This window comes from Suillus paluster (assembly GCF_016628075.1).
Source record: "Suillus paluster strain FC165 chromosome Unknown EDB91scaffold_45, whole genome shotgun sequence".
Lineage (NCBI taxonomy): Eukaryota > Fungi > Basidiomycota > Agaricomycetes > Boletales > Suillaceae > Suillus > Suillus paluster.
In genome coordinates, this window is record NW_024537605.1 from 16,322 (window position 1) to 32,454 (window position 16,133).

The 16,133-nt window shown below is 47.4% G+C and overlaps 1 protein-coding gene across 1 annotated transcript; it reads right to left on the reverse strand.

Moving 5' to 3' along the window:
• Window positions 1-1,608: 1,608 nt before the first annotated feature.
• Window positions 1,609-2,136, reverse strand: EDB91DRAFT_1250581 (uncharacterized protein; the record flags this gene model as incomplete). Its single annotated transcript, XM_041323245.1, has 1 exon — window positions 1,609-2,136. The coding sequence occupies one exon, from the start codon at window positions 2,134-2,136 to the stop codon at window positions 1,609-1,611; it is 528 nt and encodes a 175-aa protein (XP_041174996.1).
• Between the last annotated feature and the right edge of the window lie 13,997 nt (window positions 2,137-16,133).

The following is a 16,133-nucleotide window of genomic DNA, read 5'->3' on the forward strand; positions in this document are numbered from 1 at the left end:
AAGCCAGGCCAAAGCCAAGCCATTCTGATCTCTGCTCCAGTCTAGCACTCCTCCTTCCTTTTCCATTGTGATCCTGAGTTTCTTGTTTTTCTCTGTGAAGGAACAGCTGCTTGCAACTAAGTCCTATTATGTACATCTGCAATATTGAGCAGGTCAGCATTATAGAAGATGAACACAATAACTGATAGAGGGCAGCCTTGGTCTATGCCGTTCTCAACTCTGAATTCATCTGAGCTGTAGTTCTTAAATGTGAGTGTGTTAGGTACTGTGCTGGCTCAAGAAGTGGAGGGGTCAGGGCTTGGCTTCAGCTCTTGCACTGCACCCTTAGCCGAGTACGTGCCCCAAATTTGGAGTGGGTCCGACGTTGTCCAACAATAGGACAAGTGGACTGCTTTGGTCCGCTTTGAGGGTTGGGAGGTAAATGCTAATAGTGGCGGGCCGACTAGAAGCAGAGGATAAGGCGGAGGGTGGATAGGAGCAACGGGGATGATTGACAGGGGTGGAGAAGTAAAGGGGGAGACTTAGAGCACAGCTCTAAGTCGGAGCGGAAAGTTGGAGGTGACAACCAGATGAAACTTGTGTCTGGAGGTGGCAAGGTCCTACTGAGAATTCTCACAAGTAGAAACTGCAAGAAGACAAGTAATATTAAGACTGATGAAAATATCTAAGTACAGGATATGTTATATACTTCTAAGTATGAGGCAGTGATCAGGATAACTATGTTGTAAAGCTATGCACTGAGGATATAATTTGTAAGTACATACACAGGTGAAGACATAAGTCAGAGCGGATATCAATATGTACGCGTCAGATCAGTGATCGAACGGTAAGAGGAATTACCGGTCTTCCGGGAGTAAGGGTCTATGTACTGAAGGGGAAAGTATATATCTAAAAGGGGAAAGCAGTTCCAGTTGAATGGAGGTGTTTATGGAAGGGGACCAGTTAGGCAGTTGAGCAGAAGTGTAGGGGCGGAAGTGGATGATGATTGGACGGAGCGGAGGATGGATGCAACGGAGGCGGTCGGAAAGCAGAGTGGATATTGATATTAGAGTGGTCGGATCAGGTATATGACAGATATACTCCAAGGGGATTCTCTGTTTTTGCATGTTGTGCAGTGTGCCTTCCATGACTAAACTGGGGAATGTTGGAAATCAGTCCACCAACGTTGTAGTAATACATACTTATCTTCTATCATTTCTGACCTTTGCTCACTATGCCAGCTGACTTACTGTATATAGTAATTCCATGTGCCATAGATTTGCTACACTTGTTTCTCAACTCATACAAGTTCTTTTGCTTTAAGTACACAGTATAATCTCCTATACTTGACTGTTAAGAGTTTGCAAGCCTTGATAAATACTGAATTTCCAACACCATTTGACTCTAGTGCTTTGAATCCTGAGAGTTTCTTGATTACTCTATTTATTTATGCATCAGTGATGCTTTCACATTTGCTGATGGGTTTGGAATATTCAATGTTTGGGTTGATGTGGCTGTTTTTGGGAGCTCACAAAAGAAGGCTTTGTATAGGAGCTTGCTCTTTTCTGTGTTATCTTCTGCTGGTCTAGCGCCTGGTCTCCCTTCCAGGGTGGGGATGTGTGAGCAAATTCAATCAGCTGGTATGTCAATCAGGAAGTTGTGAATGTCCCAGATATGACCTTTGTCAACACTCTCCAGGTATTCCTTCCAGTGCTCTTCTGTTGTGCTCTTCTGCAGCTCCAAGAATTTATTCCTTACCCTGCAGTACTCTTTGTGTATTGGATGGTCAAGTTTGTGGTGCTTCTTGGTTTTTCTTGCTAGTTTCTTCAGTGCCTGGTTTTTGGCATTGAGCTCCAGTGACCACTGGTGTTTGGCATGTGGAGAGGGCTTGCTCATTGGGAATGTCACTTCAATGGCTGTTAGTATTGTGATTTGGAGGAGGTGTAGAACTAAACTTCCATCATGATCTTGGCATATGTGATTCTTGGTATTGGAAGCCTCCAGTGTTGCTATGCCTCTGGCAAGGGCCATGCACATGTCATATTTGGTCAGGAGGTTGATGAGGGTGGCTGAGCACTGTAGGTTGGGTCCTGTGAATAAATAATGGTGAGAGGCATCATCCCACATAGGCTTGTGACAATTAAAGCTCCCATCCATATTATACTGTCAAAGTTAAGCTCAATGATGGTTATATTACTGCTCTTGATGGGGGGTGGTGTATGCAGAATGGAGGAGCATGATTGATGCCCAGAAGGTGTCTGCTATTGCCTGAATGTCTACACCTTGCATGACTTTGCAATAAAGATCACTCTCTTTTATTGTGAAAGAAAATAGCAATGTCTACAGGTAGAGATGGGGGGGATGATAGGCACAGTGAGTCTGAGGGAAACACAACAGGATATAGTGTCCATGAGATTAATGGAAGCATATGTTGACATGGGAATGAAGTGGGCTGCTTCTAGAGGCTACTGGAGTGACCAATAATGATCAGGATTAGAGTCCAGAGTAAGTTGTCAAAGAGGCAGGGAACACTGGACTGTGGAATATGGGTGATGTATGATAAACAAATGTAAACAGACAAGCAACAGCACAAAGGTAAGGGATAACTTGATCTAAACAAGTCCTAGGGATGTCAGGAAAGTAAGTAAATGGACAGTAAAATGTAGGTAGTTGATCTATAGGTAGTCAAGCAATGTCTCTGAAGGGCCCACACCAGCTATCTAAGGTACACCAAAATGCCCATTTATGGTTCCATAGAAGGCCTATGCCTGTACCTGTGGAGGCATCCACCCAGATGTTGTAGTCTTGCATAGAAGGTGTTAGAATAACTATAAGAACCAAGCCACAAGTGAGCTAATGAGAGTGAACAGGACAATAGTCCAGTGTCAGTTGCCCTTGTGTTAGTGTAAACTAATGAGTGTACTATACCTATAGTACAGTGTCAGTTGCTAAAGAGCAACCAACACAGGACTTGCTACCTATGGGCGAGTCTATGTAAACAAGTGTAAAGACCACCTAAGTAAGTAAGGAATTCACATCACATGCTAAGTAAGAGTCCAATAGAGTGAGCAATATCATAACACAAATAACTCACACCATAAGGTGCTCAATCACCATAACAAATAGGAGGTAAGGAAGAGAGGTCTAATGGGGCTTGGTTAGAGGTTAACATATGCAACCACCATTTAAGATCCTAATATAACAGATGGATGGAGATAGTGTGGTGTGAAGTTGTTGTTATATGATAATGTCATATATCAAATCTGAGCACCTCCAATACCACCTATAGACATCCCACTGCTAGTCCAACCCCCAGCTTCCTTAGCCGCTTCATACCTCCTTCCCTGACAATGCATGCAGTGCATTTCAGCAAGACTAGCCTTGCTATCTCCACCCCGATTTCCACTCCAACCTCTAACACTACCCCTATTTATCTAACTCTATACTTCTAGCATCCAACCCTATCTAGAGCTCCACTCCTCTGCTCTGTCAGTTTGCCTGACCCTACTTCTATTCCCTTACCATTTCTGCTCCTCCAACCCCCTCTGTTCCTTTAGTTTCCCTTGTGTCAGCCTGCCTGACCATCAGTTCTGCCTCACTGCCTCACTGGTCCACTTCTAGGACTAGGAACTACTCAATTGGTCTTATCTTTTTTTGGTACTATAGTTTCTCTTGTTAGAATACCAGTAATTCTTATACTCACGTGATTATTGATCTGTTACATACATACTGTTCTCTGAGCTTCCAACTCATACTCAATCATCACCTCCTATGCTATGCTACTTACCTTAGAGTATATAAGACATCCTGCACTTAGTCTATAGTCTTCAGTCTAAATATCACCTTTTCTAAACCTTGCTATTCTGTTTCTGGACTTGGGAATTATCCTTGTTAACTCTTGTTTGCTGGGCCAAGGGGATTGACTCCCTAGGTTGACCACCTTCTCCACCTATCAGACTTCCTGTGCCTCAGCTGCCTTCTCCACCCTTCAGACTTGAGCTTAGTGCTCTTGTACATTTGACCTCCTTGCTTCTGCTCTGCTTTGGACTTCGTCTGATCAGTCCTCTCCACTCCACTTCTACTGTTGGTTCCAACCATGGTAGTCCTCTGCACCTCCCCTGTTGGGTTCTCAGCTCCATGCTGCATGACCTTGTAGGTCAGCAGTTGATGCAGTAATAGCATTGTGGGTCTGCAGCACTGAAGCCACATTCCAAGGTCCAGTCCACCAGTGCCACAGGTGTCAGTTTCTTGGCAACATGTTCCCACTATGTGGTCACTGGTGAGTTGCTAGTATTTCAAGCAACATGTAGGCTCTGGGAGCAGTTTCCAGATGGAGATCTTGCATCCCTTGATGGACATTGTTGGCACTTTCATCATTAGCCTAGATTTCAGTGTGTAAGGAGTTTGATCCATTTCACTCTTGTTAGAAACCTTGAGAGTGCCTACCATCAAGGTATCTTTGGGAATGGAGAGTTGAGGTGACTGGAGAACACATTAGGAAGAAACACCATGAAGGGAGAGAAAGGGTGTACTTGGGATTTGATACTTATAGGAAGATCTAGTCAGCAGTTAATAGCTCATAGATCAAAGCAAACAATTGATCTAGTGAGATTCACATTTGATGTGAGATGGAATGTGGTGTCGAGTGCAGGGCGAAACACTGATGAGCACATGAGAAGTTGAAAAATGCACTTTGCAATGGTATTAATACCATGCTCAGGGGTAAGGCAGAGTCTGAGGTACTTGGCTTCAGCTCATGTGCTGCACCCCTTACCTGAGTACATGCCCCTAATTTCAGATTGTAGTCTAATAAGAGTTTTATGAGCTCCGACAGGACATCAGAGTGGGGGCTCTCCAAAGGAGGGCTGACATACTACCAGATGAGTGCAGGAAAGTTGGGTGGGGGTTGGACCACCCAACAGGGGAGAAGCAGAAGACTACTGCAGTCAGAATCAACAGTAGAAGTGGAGCAGAAGAGACTGCTTGAATGAAGTCAGAACGGCTTCGCCAACAGTGCACTTGATGGGGTCAATCCCGTGTCCACTTCATGGAGCACCGAGACAGTGGAAGACTGAATGAAGGCTGTTCATCCAGAATGACTTGAGTCCAGCATCAGACCAGATACTAGAGTCATATATCACAAGTGAAGATCAAGTTAGAGAAATACATGGTTCTAACTATTGGGTATATATAGGTATCGTCCTATGAGTTCAGGGTAGGCCTATATGGCCAGAAAGTGTCCCAACTAGGTAAGCATCTGTGTGAGTCATAAGGACTCAGAGATAAGAGTCACCGGTTTAACGGTAAGGGTCCAGGGTATAGTACTGGCACAGCGGTGAGTGTCCAAGTCAGGTAACACTATCTGTCATGATAAGCAATAAGGGTTACCAGTGTATCAGTAGAGGCGATAAGGGAGAAGCGTGTGGCTTCTATTGATCCTAGTGTGGGTTTCGGTTGCTACTGTGATATCAGCGTGACTGTGGCCGATTCAAGTGCATTTGACCCTATAGGGGAAGCTATGCAATGCAAACCACAAACAACAAGTTGTATTGTCCAATTTAATAGTCAATGCCGATGCTGATGCCGATGCCGACTTGGCCAATTGAAGTTGAGCAAAGATGGAGTGAAACTGAGCGAAGTGGAGTGGACCTGAGTGGACCTGAGTGATAAATGAGTGGAATAGAGGAGGTGTGTGTGTGGTATGATGAGCAAACATTTAAGAGAGTCAGCCGACGACTCAATGGGAAATCACACAAGAAATCATTCCAAGTGAGAATTTGCTAGAGAAACTAAGAACATGGGCGGAACATATAGTAAGTGAGACTAAGCAATGAAGGGGAACTTTGGGTTGCTTAAGATGCCTCATGGATCACTAAATACTCGTTTCTCTGTGTCCATGTAATAAGGTGTGAGGTGGGGCGATAAAAGGCCAATAAGCAGTCCAATTATGCGAATGGGGATGGAAAGTGATCAAAGTAAGAGATATATGTACCAGTAGACGATGGGCCAATGACATGAGACGATGGACAGTGACCGATTGTGTGTGCAGACGATGTCCGACTTGGATCGATCATGACTGACTGGGCCGATTGTCAGCCAATGTCAATGTGGAGCAGCAGTGCGGGAAAGTGGGTCAGAGAGGATTGGAAAGATAGGGGATACTAGACAATATGCATATTAGTCAACATAGAACTTGCAGAAAACATCACCAGTCTGATGGTGCTGATGTTGCGGAGGAATAAATCAAGTACCATATACAGGAATAAGGCATGCAGCACAGTAGATCAAATCAATATGAATGATGGAAATATGGGGAGTCTCATTTGCATTAAGCAGGCTGTACCACACCCCACATTTTACAAGGTGTTTTGGCCAATTCAACATGTGCTTCAATGTTGGTTGGCCCATCATTGACTTCATTATCATTATTATTCTTGGCCTCTGCGCCATTGACAGCACATCTCCTGTAATGATGCACCTTCCAGTACCATTCCATTGTGTGATGTAACAAGTGATTGTTAGAAACATGAACGAAGCAAGGGCATTAGAAAATAAACCAAGTAACAACAAGTGGGTATTAGAACATGAACAAAGTAGCAAATAAACCTAACAACAACTTCTAAAATAAAGGTCTGTACAATTCCATTGGTGGATACTGGGCATCAGCCAGAGTGCACAACTTTGCAGCATGACTGCCAGATCTGACTTGCCCAGGGTCATTGTACTTAGTGATGGTATATTGACCTTTGGTTTTGATTCACTTCTTATGGGTGAAGATATTTTTCATGTTGTGAGAATCAATGGGGGAGAGACATCTTTGAAACCAACTTCTTGGCCCACTCTCCTTGCCACTTGAGGCACTTTTCAAAGATGTCAATGGGAGACCATAAAGAACTATTTCCAGTGCTGCCTAACAAAAGGTCAATATCAGCATTGGTGGCCTGGCCAGGGCAGCAGTAAACAGACTTTCCGGCCCTCACAGTGCCAGTGCAGGGTTTGACCCCAGGCATTGAGATGGGTGGGGACAGCAATGTGTGTGGCTGTCATATACCAATCCAACCGCTCCACCGACATCAATATCTGCTCTGCCTGACACTTCATCCCTCCTGCTTTCCTGTCACCTCCGCTCCACCTGTCCTCTGCTTGAGCCAGTTGGCTCCTGCATCCACTCCTATGGTGCTGCTCGACCGCCTCGTCGGTTACCTTCTGTGTTGTCTCCATTCAACTAGAACCTCTTTCCCCATTTAGGTATATACTTTCCCTATTGATACATAGAACTTACTTCCCGGATCACCGGTACTTCATATAACCACTCAACTAACTGATCTGGTGTGTACATATTGATATCCACTCCGACTTATGTTTTCATCTGTGTTGTACTTACAAAATGTTTACTCAGTACATAGCCTCATACCAAGGACTACTAGTCACTGCCTCCTACATAGAAGTATATAAAAACATACCATGTACTTAGCAACTCCTCGGTCTTAACATTACTTGTCTTCCCGCAGTCTCTACTAGTGGGAATTCTGTTAGAATAACCAAGTGAACCAAGCCACAAGTGAGCTAATGAGAGTGAACAAGACTATAGTCCAGTGTCAGTTGCTATTGTGTTGTGTAAACTAATGAGTGTACTATACCTATAGTCCAGTGTCAGTTGCTGAAGAGCAACCAACACAGGACTTGCTACCTATGGGCGAGTCTATGTAAACAAGTGTAAACACTGCCTAAGTAAGTAAGGAATTCACATCACATGCTAAGTGACAGTCCAATAGAGAAAGCAACATCATATCACAAATAACTCGCACCATAAGGTGCTCAATCACCACAACTAACACTCCCCCCTGATTGTGCACCTCTACACATCTCAGCTCCCCCTCAAGCTACTCAGTCCCATCATCTGGCAGAACAACTGCACCTTGGGTCGAGCCAATGCCTTGGTCAGGATGTCAGCTGGCTGGTCAGCAGTGGGCACAAACACTGGTGCAATAATCTCCTTGTGCACCACATCTCGAAGCCAATACCAGCTGAGATCAAGCTGCTTCATCCGACCATGGTGCTCTGGGTGCTTGGCCACAGAGATGGCGCTCTGGTTGTCGATCCTAAGGACAGAGGGTGCAGTGGCAGGGAAGCCCATCTCAAACAAGAGATTTCGCATCCAGCGGATCTCCTTGCCTGCCTCAACTGCAGCCATGTACTCAGCTTCAGTAGTGGACAAGGCCACAATGCTTTGAAGCTTCGACGACCAGGAGACAGCACCTAGGCCAATCTTGACCAGGTAGCCACCAGTAGAGCGACCAGTGTCTTTGCATCCACCGTGATCAGCATCAGAGAATGTGGAGAAGAGTTCCATGGAATTGGGATCAGGAGCATAGGTGATGGAGTAGTCTGCAGTGCCCTTCAGATAGCGAAGCAGGTGCTTGACAGCTTGCCAATGGGCAGGGCCAGGGTTGGAGTTGAATCGAGCTAAACAGCCAACAGTGTAGGCAATGTCTGGCCTGGTGGTGGTGGCAAGATACATCAGAGCACCTACAGCTTCAAGGTAAGGGGCAATGTCTGGCCTGGTGGTGGTGGCAAGATACATCAGAGCACCTACAGCTTCAAGGTAAGAATTGAGATAGGCATGTGAGATGTCGATGGAGCGAAGGTGGAGGTCATGGATGGCAGCCATAGCAAGGACAACGCGAATGGTGGGCATACGCACAGTTGGAGCAAATATTTCGACATAGTCAAAGCCAGGACGCTGGTTGTAGCCCTTGGCAACAAGTCTGCCCTTGTAGCGCTCAATGGAGCCATCAGCATTGCGCTTCACCTTGAATATCCACTTGGAGCCAATGACCTTGATTCCAGCTGGTCTAGGTACGAGTTTCCAAGTCCCATTGCTGCGATGAGCATTGAGTTCCTCAAGAGCTGCTTGATTCCACTGCTCTGCATCAAGTCGAGTCAATGCCTCCCTATAAGACAATGGCTCGGTGGAAGAGCTGGTGGACAAGGCAAGCTCAAATCCTTGAGCAAAGTCAGCATCCTCAGTCTCATCATCAACAACATCAGTTAGCTGAGCTGGAGAGAGCTTCCACCAGTCTCTGGGAGGTTGCCTGTTGCGTCGAGGGAGTCTGGCACCAATGCCTATGGGAGATGGTGGTCTAGGAGGTGGATTGGGACGAGCTGCAGGAGGAGGAGTGACTGGATCAGGAACAGGGACGACAGGAGGGACATCAGGAACTGCTGGAGGCACCACATCTCCCCCTTGATCCAGTGACTCATCAGAACTGGACTCATCATAGTCAGAGTCAGAGTCAGAGTCATCTGAATGAGGAGGATAGTAATAGGAGGGCGCTGCTGGGGGCTCAGAGGTAGTCTTCGACTGTCTGGGAGGATGGGGAGCATTGACAGGAGGTGCTGGAGCGATGGGAGCTGGAATGGATGGACCGGATGGGCGCTTGGACAGAGGGAAGTATCTTTCATCAAAGTCAGCCCTTTCACAGATGATTGTCTTCTTGGAGGTGGGGTTGTAGAACTTCCAGCCCTTGTAGCCAGCAGGGTAGCCAATGAAGACGCACTTTTCCATGTGGGAGCCAAGTCCATCTCTCTTGTCCCTCTGGACGTGCACATAGGCAGTGCATCCCCAAACTTGAAGATGTGAGACGTCAGGCTTATTACCATGCCACAGCTCATAGGGTGTAGCGCTGTCCACAGCTTCGGTAGGGCATCTGTTCCAGACATGGACCAGAGCAGCAAGACACTCGCCCCAGAAGGCCTTGGGAAGCCCAGACTCATCCAGCATAGCAGTGAGTCGCTCAGAGAGGACTCTGTTAGCTCTCTCAGCAACTCCATTCTGCTGTGGTCTAGCACGAACAGTGTGCTGCCTCTCAATGCCGCACTGGGTGGTGAATTCAATGAAGGCATTGCTCATGTACTCCCCTCCCTTGTCATCTCTGAGGATCTTTAGCTTTCGCTCTGACTGGTTCTCAGCATAGGCCTTGAATGTCTTAAAAGCCTCAAAGACATCAGACTTAGCTTTAATAGGGAGCACAAAGCGAAATCGAGAGAAGTCGTCGATGAACGTGACCCAATAGCGATAGCCAGAGAAGCTGGGGTAGGGGACCTTATGGACATCGGTGTGGACAAGCTCCAGAGGTCGAGTAGCACGCCATTGAGATGAGGGGAATGGGTTTGCATGCATCTTGCCAGCTAAGCATGGCTCACAGATGGGATCTGGCATTTTCTTTGAATCTAGCTTGAGTCCAGTGACCATGTCATGATCAATTAGCTTTTTGACACCTGCTAAGTGATGGTGGGCGAGTCTCCTGTGCCATTGGTCCATGTCCAGAGGTAGAGTGGTCGCTGCAGAGGCATATTCAGAGAGAGGGATGGTGGAGCCATCTAAGAATGCTGCATTGCTGCTGCTGATGGGTGCAACAAACAATGTGGTGCCTGCAGGACGCTGAAATGACATCTTGGTGGAGTCAATGGTGACATGGAAGCCACTGTGGCGAGTGAGGTAGAGGACAGAGAGCAGGTTGTTGCGAAGGTCAGGGACATGCAACACTCTTGAAAACTCGACAGGTCTAACGCTCTTGCCATCAATGACTGGGTTGAAGACCACAGTGCCAACACCAGCAGAGTAGACAAAGGTGTTGTCAGCTAGCTTGATAGGGATGCGATTGGGAGTGTAATTGCGAAGCCAGTGACAATGAGGGGTCATGTGGGATGTGGCACCTGTGTCTGCATTCCAGTCGACAGTAGCATCAAGTTGAAGGGGACAGATGGTGCTTGAAGGGTCAAAAGAGCGAAGACAAGCAGTGCCAGCAAACTCAATGATAGTAGAGTTGATAGGAATAGGAAAGGAAGTGGGAGAGGGCGATGCAGTGGGGTCTGTGAGACTCTGAGTCTTCCTGGAGAGCTTCTTGGTCTTCTTCCTCCTGCTACGACGCTGTCTAGAGTACAGGGAGGCAAGGGTAGACCAGATAAGCACAGGATGATCTTCAATAGCATCAATCTGGGACCTCATCTCCAATGGGCAAGCCAGATAGAGTTCCCCAGCAGCTTGGTCAGCCTTAAGGTCCCATAGAGCCTGTGCCTCAGGCTGTGAGTCTGCAGGACGCTTCTCAGAGCCACTGACAAGCAGCCACAAGCCCTTGGAGCGCAGGTAAGACTCCATCTCTGATCTCCAGATAGGATAGTTGGAAGAGCTGAGTTGAGCGATAGTCATGGGCGACATAGCAAGGGATGGAGTGGCAAGTAGGACGGTCTAGGATGATGCAGGACGTTCAGGAAAGCAATGGACAGGACAGGGAGCAACAGGGGTGGGAGTGAGCAACAGGGGGTAGATGACCAAAAGGGGCTATGGAAAATTTCAACAAAGCCACTTGGTTGAACTACTCAAAAGCAACACAATGGGTGTTCCAACAGTCCAAATGGTGCTCAGACACAAAGATAAGGGTTTCCTGGGGCGTAGAATGCGATGGAATACACTAGGGAAGGAGTGGAGCAGCAGTTGGATGAGGAATGAATGACTTGAGGTCCTTAAAGCGCAGGGCTCATAACCTGTTAGAATAACCAAGTGAAGCAAGCCACAAGTGAGCTAATGAGAGTGAACAGGACTATAGTCCAGTGTCAGTTGCTAAAGAGCAACCAACATAGGACTTGCCACTTATGGGCGAGTCTATGTAAACAAGTGTAAAGTGAGGAATTCACATCACATGCTAAGTAAGAGTCTAATAGAGGAAGCAACATCATAAGACAAATAACTTGCACCATAAGGTGCTCAATCACCACGAATAACAGCAATGACAACGACATCTGGAGTTATCCGCTCATATCTATTTATGGTGAGAAAGCTTATTATAACATATGCCAGAATTAGTAGTACATAGTGAGCTCAAATTCACCTAAGGTAATGCTGGAGTGCTGGTTTTATTGCTGGTAGGGGGAAGATAGGTAGCCCTTACTAAGTAGTAACGAAATGGGATACCTGATGTTATTACTAATTAGTAAGATTAATGGTATCACTCAGGTGCCATAGGACGGGCCATTGCAAGTCAGGAGGTAAATGCTACTAGCGGTGATCTGACTAGAAGCGGAGGAAGTGTGTTGGGATGGAGGGGAGTAAGGGGATTGATTGGTTGGGTCGGAGAGGTAAGAGTAAATATTTGGAGCGCGGCTCTAAGTTAGAGCAGAGGGTCAGAGGTGACAATAAGGTAAACTTGTGTCTGGAGAGAGCAAAGTCCTATGGAGAATTTGTTAGTTGTGGTGATTGAGCACCTTATGGTGCGAGTTATTTGTGATATGATGTTGCTTTCTCTATTGGACTGTCACTTAGCATGTGATGTGAATTCCTTACTTACTTAGGCAGTGTTTACACTTGTTTACATAGACTCGCCCATAGGTAGCAAGTCCTGTGTTGGTTGCTCTTCAGCAACTGACACTGGACTATAGGTATAGTACACTCATTAGTTTACACAACACAATAGCAACTGACACTGGACTATAGTCTTGTTCACTCTCATTAGCTCACTTGTGGCTTGGTTCACTTGGTTATTCTAACAGGTTATGAGCCCTGCGCTTTAAGGACCTCAAGTCATTCATTCCTCATCCAACTGCTGCTCCACTCCTTCCCTAGTGTATTCCATCGCATTCTACGCCCCAGGAAACCCTTATCTTTGTGTCTGAGCACCATTTGGACTGTTGGAACACCCATTGTGTTGCTTTTGAGGAGTTCAACCAAGTGGCTTTGTTGAAATTTTCCATAGCCCCTTTTGGTCATCTACCCCCTGTTGCTCACTCCCACCCCTGTTGCTCCCTGTCCTGTCCATTGCTTTCCTGAACGTCCTGCATCATCCTAGACCGTCCTGCTTGCCACCCAATCCCTTGCTATGTCACCCATGACTATCACTCAACTCAGCTCTTCCAACTATCTTATCTGGAGATCAGAGATGGAGTCTTACCTGCGCTCCAAGGGCTTGTGGCTGCTTGTCAGTGGCTCTGAGAAGCGTCCTGCAGACTCACAGCCTGAGGCACAGGCTGTATGGGACCTTAAGGCTGACCAAGCTGCTGGGGAACTCTATCTGGCTTGCCCATTGGAGATGAGGTCCCAGATTGATGCTATTGAAGATCATCCTGTGCTTATCTGGTCTGCCCTCGCCTCCCTATACTCTAGGACAGCGTCGTAGCAGGAGGAAGAAGACCAAGAAGCTCTCCAGGAAGACTCAGAGTCTCACAGACCCCATTGCATCGCCATCTCCCACTCCCTTTCCTATTCCTATCAACTCTACTATCATTGAGTTTGCTGGCACTGCTTGTCTTCGCTCTTTTGACCCTTCAAGCACCATCTGTCCCCTTCAACTTGATGCTACTGTCGACTGGAATGCAGACACAGGTGCCACATCCCACATGACCCCTCATTGTCACTGGCTTCGCAATTACACTCCCAATCGCATCCCTATCAAGCTAGCTGACAACACCTTTGTCTACTCTGCTGGTGTTGGCACTGTGGTCTTCAACCCAGTCATTGATGGCAAGAGCGTTAGACCTGTCGAGTTTTCAAGAGTGTTGCATGTCCCTGACCTTCGCAACAACCTGCTCTCTGTCCTCCTACCTCACTCGCCACAGTGGCTTCCATGTCACCATTGACTCCACCAAGATGTCATTTCAGCGTCCTGCAGGCACCACACTTGTTTGTTGCACCCATCAGCAGCAGCAATGCAGCATTCTTAGATGGCTCCACCGTCCCTCTCTCTGAATATGCCTCTGCAGCGACCACTCTACCTCTGGACATGGACCTATGGCACAGGAGACTCGCCCACCATCACTGTTAGAATAACCAAGTGAAGCAAGCCACAAGTGAGCTAATGAGAGTGGACAGGACTATAGTCCAGTGTCAGTTGCTATTGTGTTGTGTAAACTAATGAGTGTACTATACCTATAGTCCAGTGTCAGTTGCTGAAGAGCAACCAACACAGGACTTGCTACCTATGGGCGAGTCTATGTAAACAAGTGTAAACACTGCCTAAGTAAGTAATGGATTTCACATCACATGCTAAGTGAGAGTCCAATAGAGGAAGCAACATCATAACACAAATAACTCGCACCATAAGGTGCTCAATCACCACAACTAACACTCCCCCCTGATTGTGCACCTCTACACATCTCAGCTCCCCCTCAAGCTACTCAGTCCCATCATCTGGCAGAACAACTGCACCTTGGGTCGAGCCAATGCCTTGGTTAGGATGTCAGCTGGCTGGTCAGCAGTGGGCACAAACACTGGTGCAATAATCTCCTTGTGCACCACATCTCGAAGCCAATACCAGCTGAGATCAAGCTGCTTCATCCGACCATGGTGCTCTGGGTGCTTGGCCACAGAGATGGCACTCTGGTTGTCGATCCTAAGGACAGAGGGTGCAGAGGTAGGGAAGCCCATCTCAAACAAGAGATTTCGCATCCAGCGGATCTCCTTGCCTGCCTCAACTGCAGCCATGTACTCAGCTTCAGTGGTGGACAAGGCCACAATGCTTTGAAGCTTCGACGACCAGGAGACAGCACCAGAGCCAATCTTGACCAGGATAGCCACCAGTAGGAGCGACCAGTGTCCTTGCATCCACCATGATCAGCATCAGAGAATGTGGAGAAGAGTTCGATGGAATTGGGATCAGGAGCATAGGTGATGGAGTAGTCTGCAGTGCCCTTCAGATAGCGAAGCAGGTGCTTGACAGCTTGCCAATGGGCAGGGCCAGGGTTAGAGTTGAATCGAGCAAGGCAGCCAACAGTGTAGGCAATGTCTGGTCTGGTGGTGGTGGCAAGATACATCAGAGCACCCACAGCTTCAAGGTAAGGAGTGGATCGCATGTCCTGAGTCTCATCAGCAGTCTGGGGACACTGAGCACGAGTGAGTCGAAGATTGGGCTGCATGGGAGTGGAGACAGGCTTGCAATCAGCCATGCTGAAGCGATCAAGGATGTCAAGGCAGTACTGGCTGCTGGGAGATGGTGATGGAGTGCTTGGAGCGATCCCTGTCAATCTTGATGCCTAGAAGCTGGGTGGTAGGGCCTAAGTCTCGAAGCTTGAAGTGCTGAGACAAGTCCTTGATGATCTGATCAATTGCAGAAGCAGACTTCGATGCAAAGGTCATGTCATCAACAAAGACAGGCAAGATGATCCTGACTTCACCCTTGACATAGATATAGATGCTGGCATCAGAGTAGGACTGGGTGAATCCAATAGACTCGAGAACAGAGCGCATTTTCTTGTTCCAGCGATTGCCACCTTGCTTGGTTCCATAGATGCTCTTCTGCAACAAGCAGACCATCTTCTTTGGATCACCTTCAGCAAAGCCTTCAGGTTGTTCCATGTAGACGTCACAGTCCATCTCCCCATTGAGATAGGCATGTGAGATGTCGATGGAGCGGAAGGTGGAGGTCATGGATGGCAGCCATAGCAAGGACAACACGAATGGTGGGCATACGCACAGTTGGAGCAAATATTTCGACATAGTCAAATCCAGGACGCTGGTTGTAGCCCTTGGCAACAAGTCTGCCCTTGTAGCGCTCAATAGAGCCATCAGCATTGCGCTTCACCTTGAATATCCACTTGGAGCCAATGACCTTGATTCCAGCTGGTCTAGGTACGAAGTTTCCAAGTTCCCATTGCTGCGATGAGCATTGAGTTCCTCAAGAGCTGCTTGATTCCACTGCTCTGCATCAACTCGAGTCAATGCCTCCCTATAAGACAATGGCTCGGTGGAAGAGCTGGTAGACAAGGCAAGCTCAAATCCTTGAGCAAAGTCAGCATCCTCAGTCTCATCATCAACAACATCAGTCAGCTGAGCTGGAGAGAGCTTCCACCAGTCTCTGGGAGGTTGCCTATTGCGTCGAGGGAGTCTGGCACCAATGCCTATGGGAGATGGTGGTCTAGGAGGTGGATTGGGACGAGCTGCAGGAGGAGGAGTGACTGGATCAGGAACAGGGACGACAGGAGGGACATCAGGAACTGCTGGAGGCACCACATCTCCCCCTTGATCCAGTGACTCATCAGAACTGGACTCATCATAGTCAGAGTCAGAGTCAGAGTCATCTGAATGAGGAGGATAGTAATAGGAGGGCGCTGCTGGGGGCTCAGAGGTAGTCTTTCGACTGTCTGGGAGGATGGGGAGCATTGAC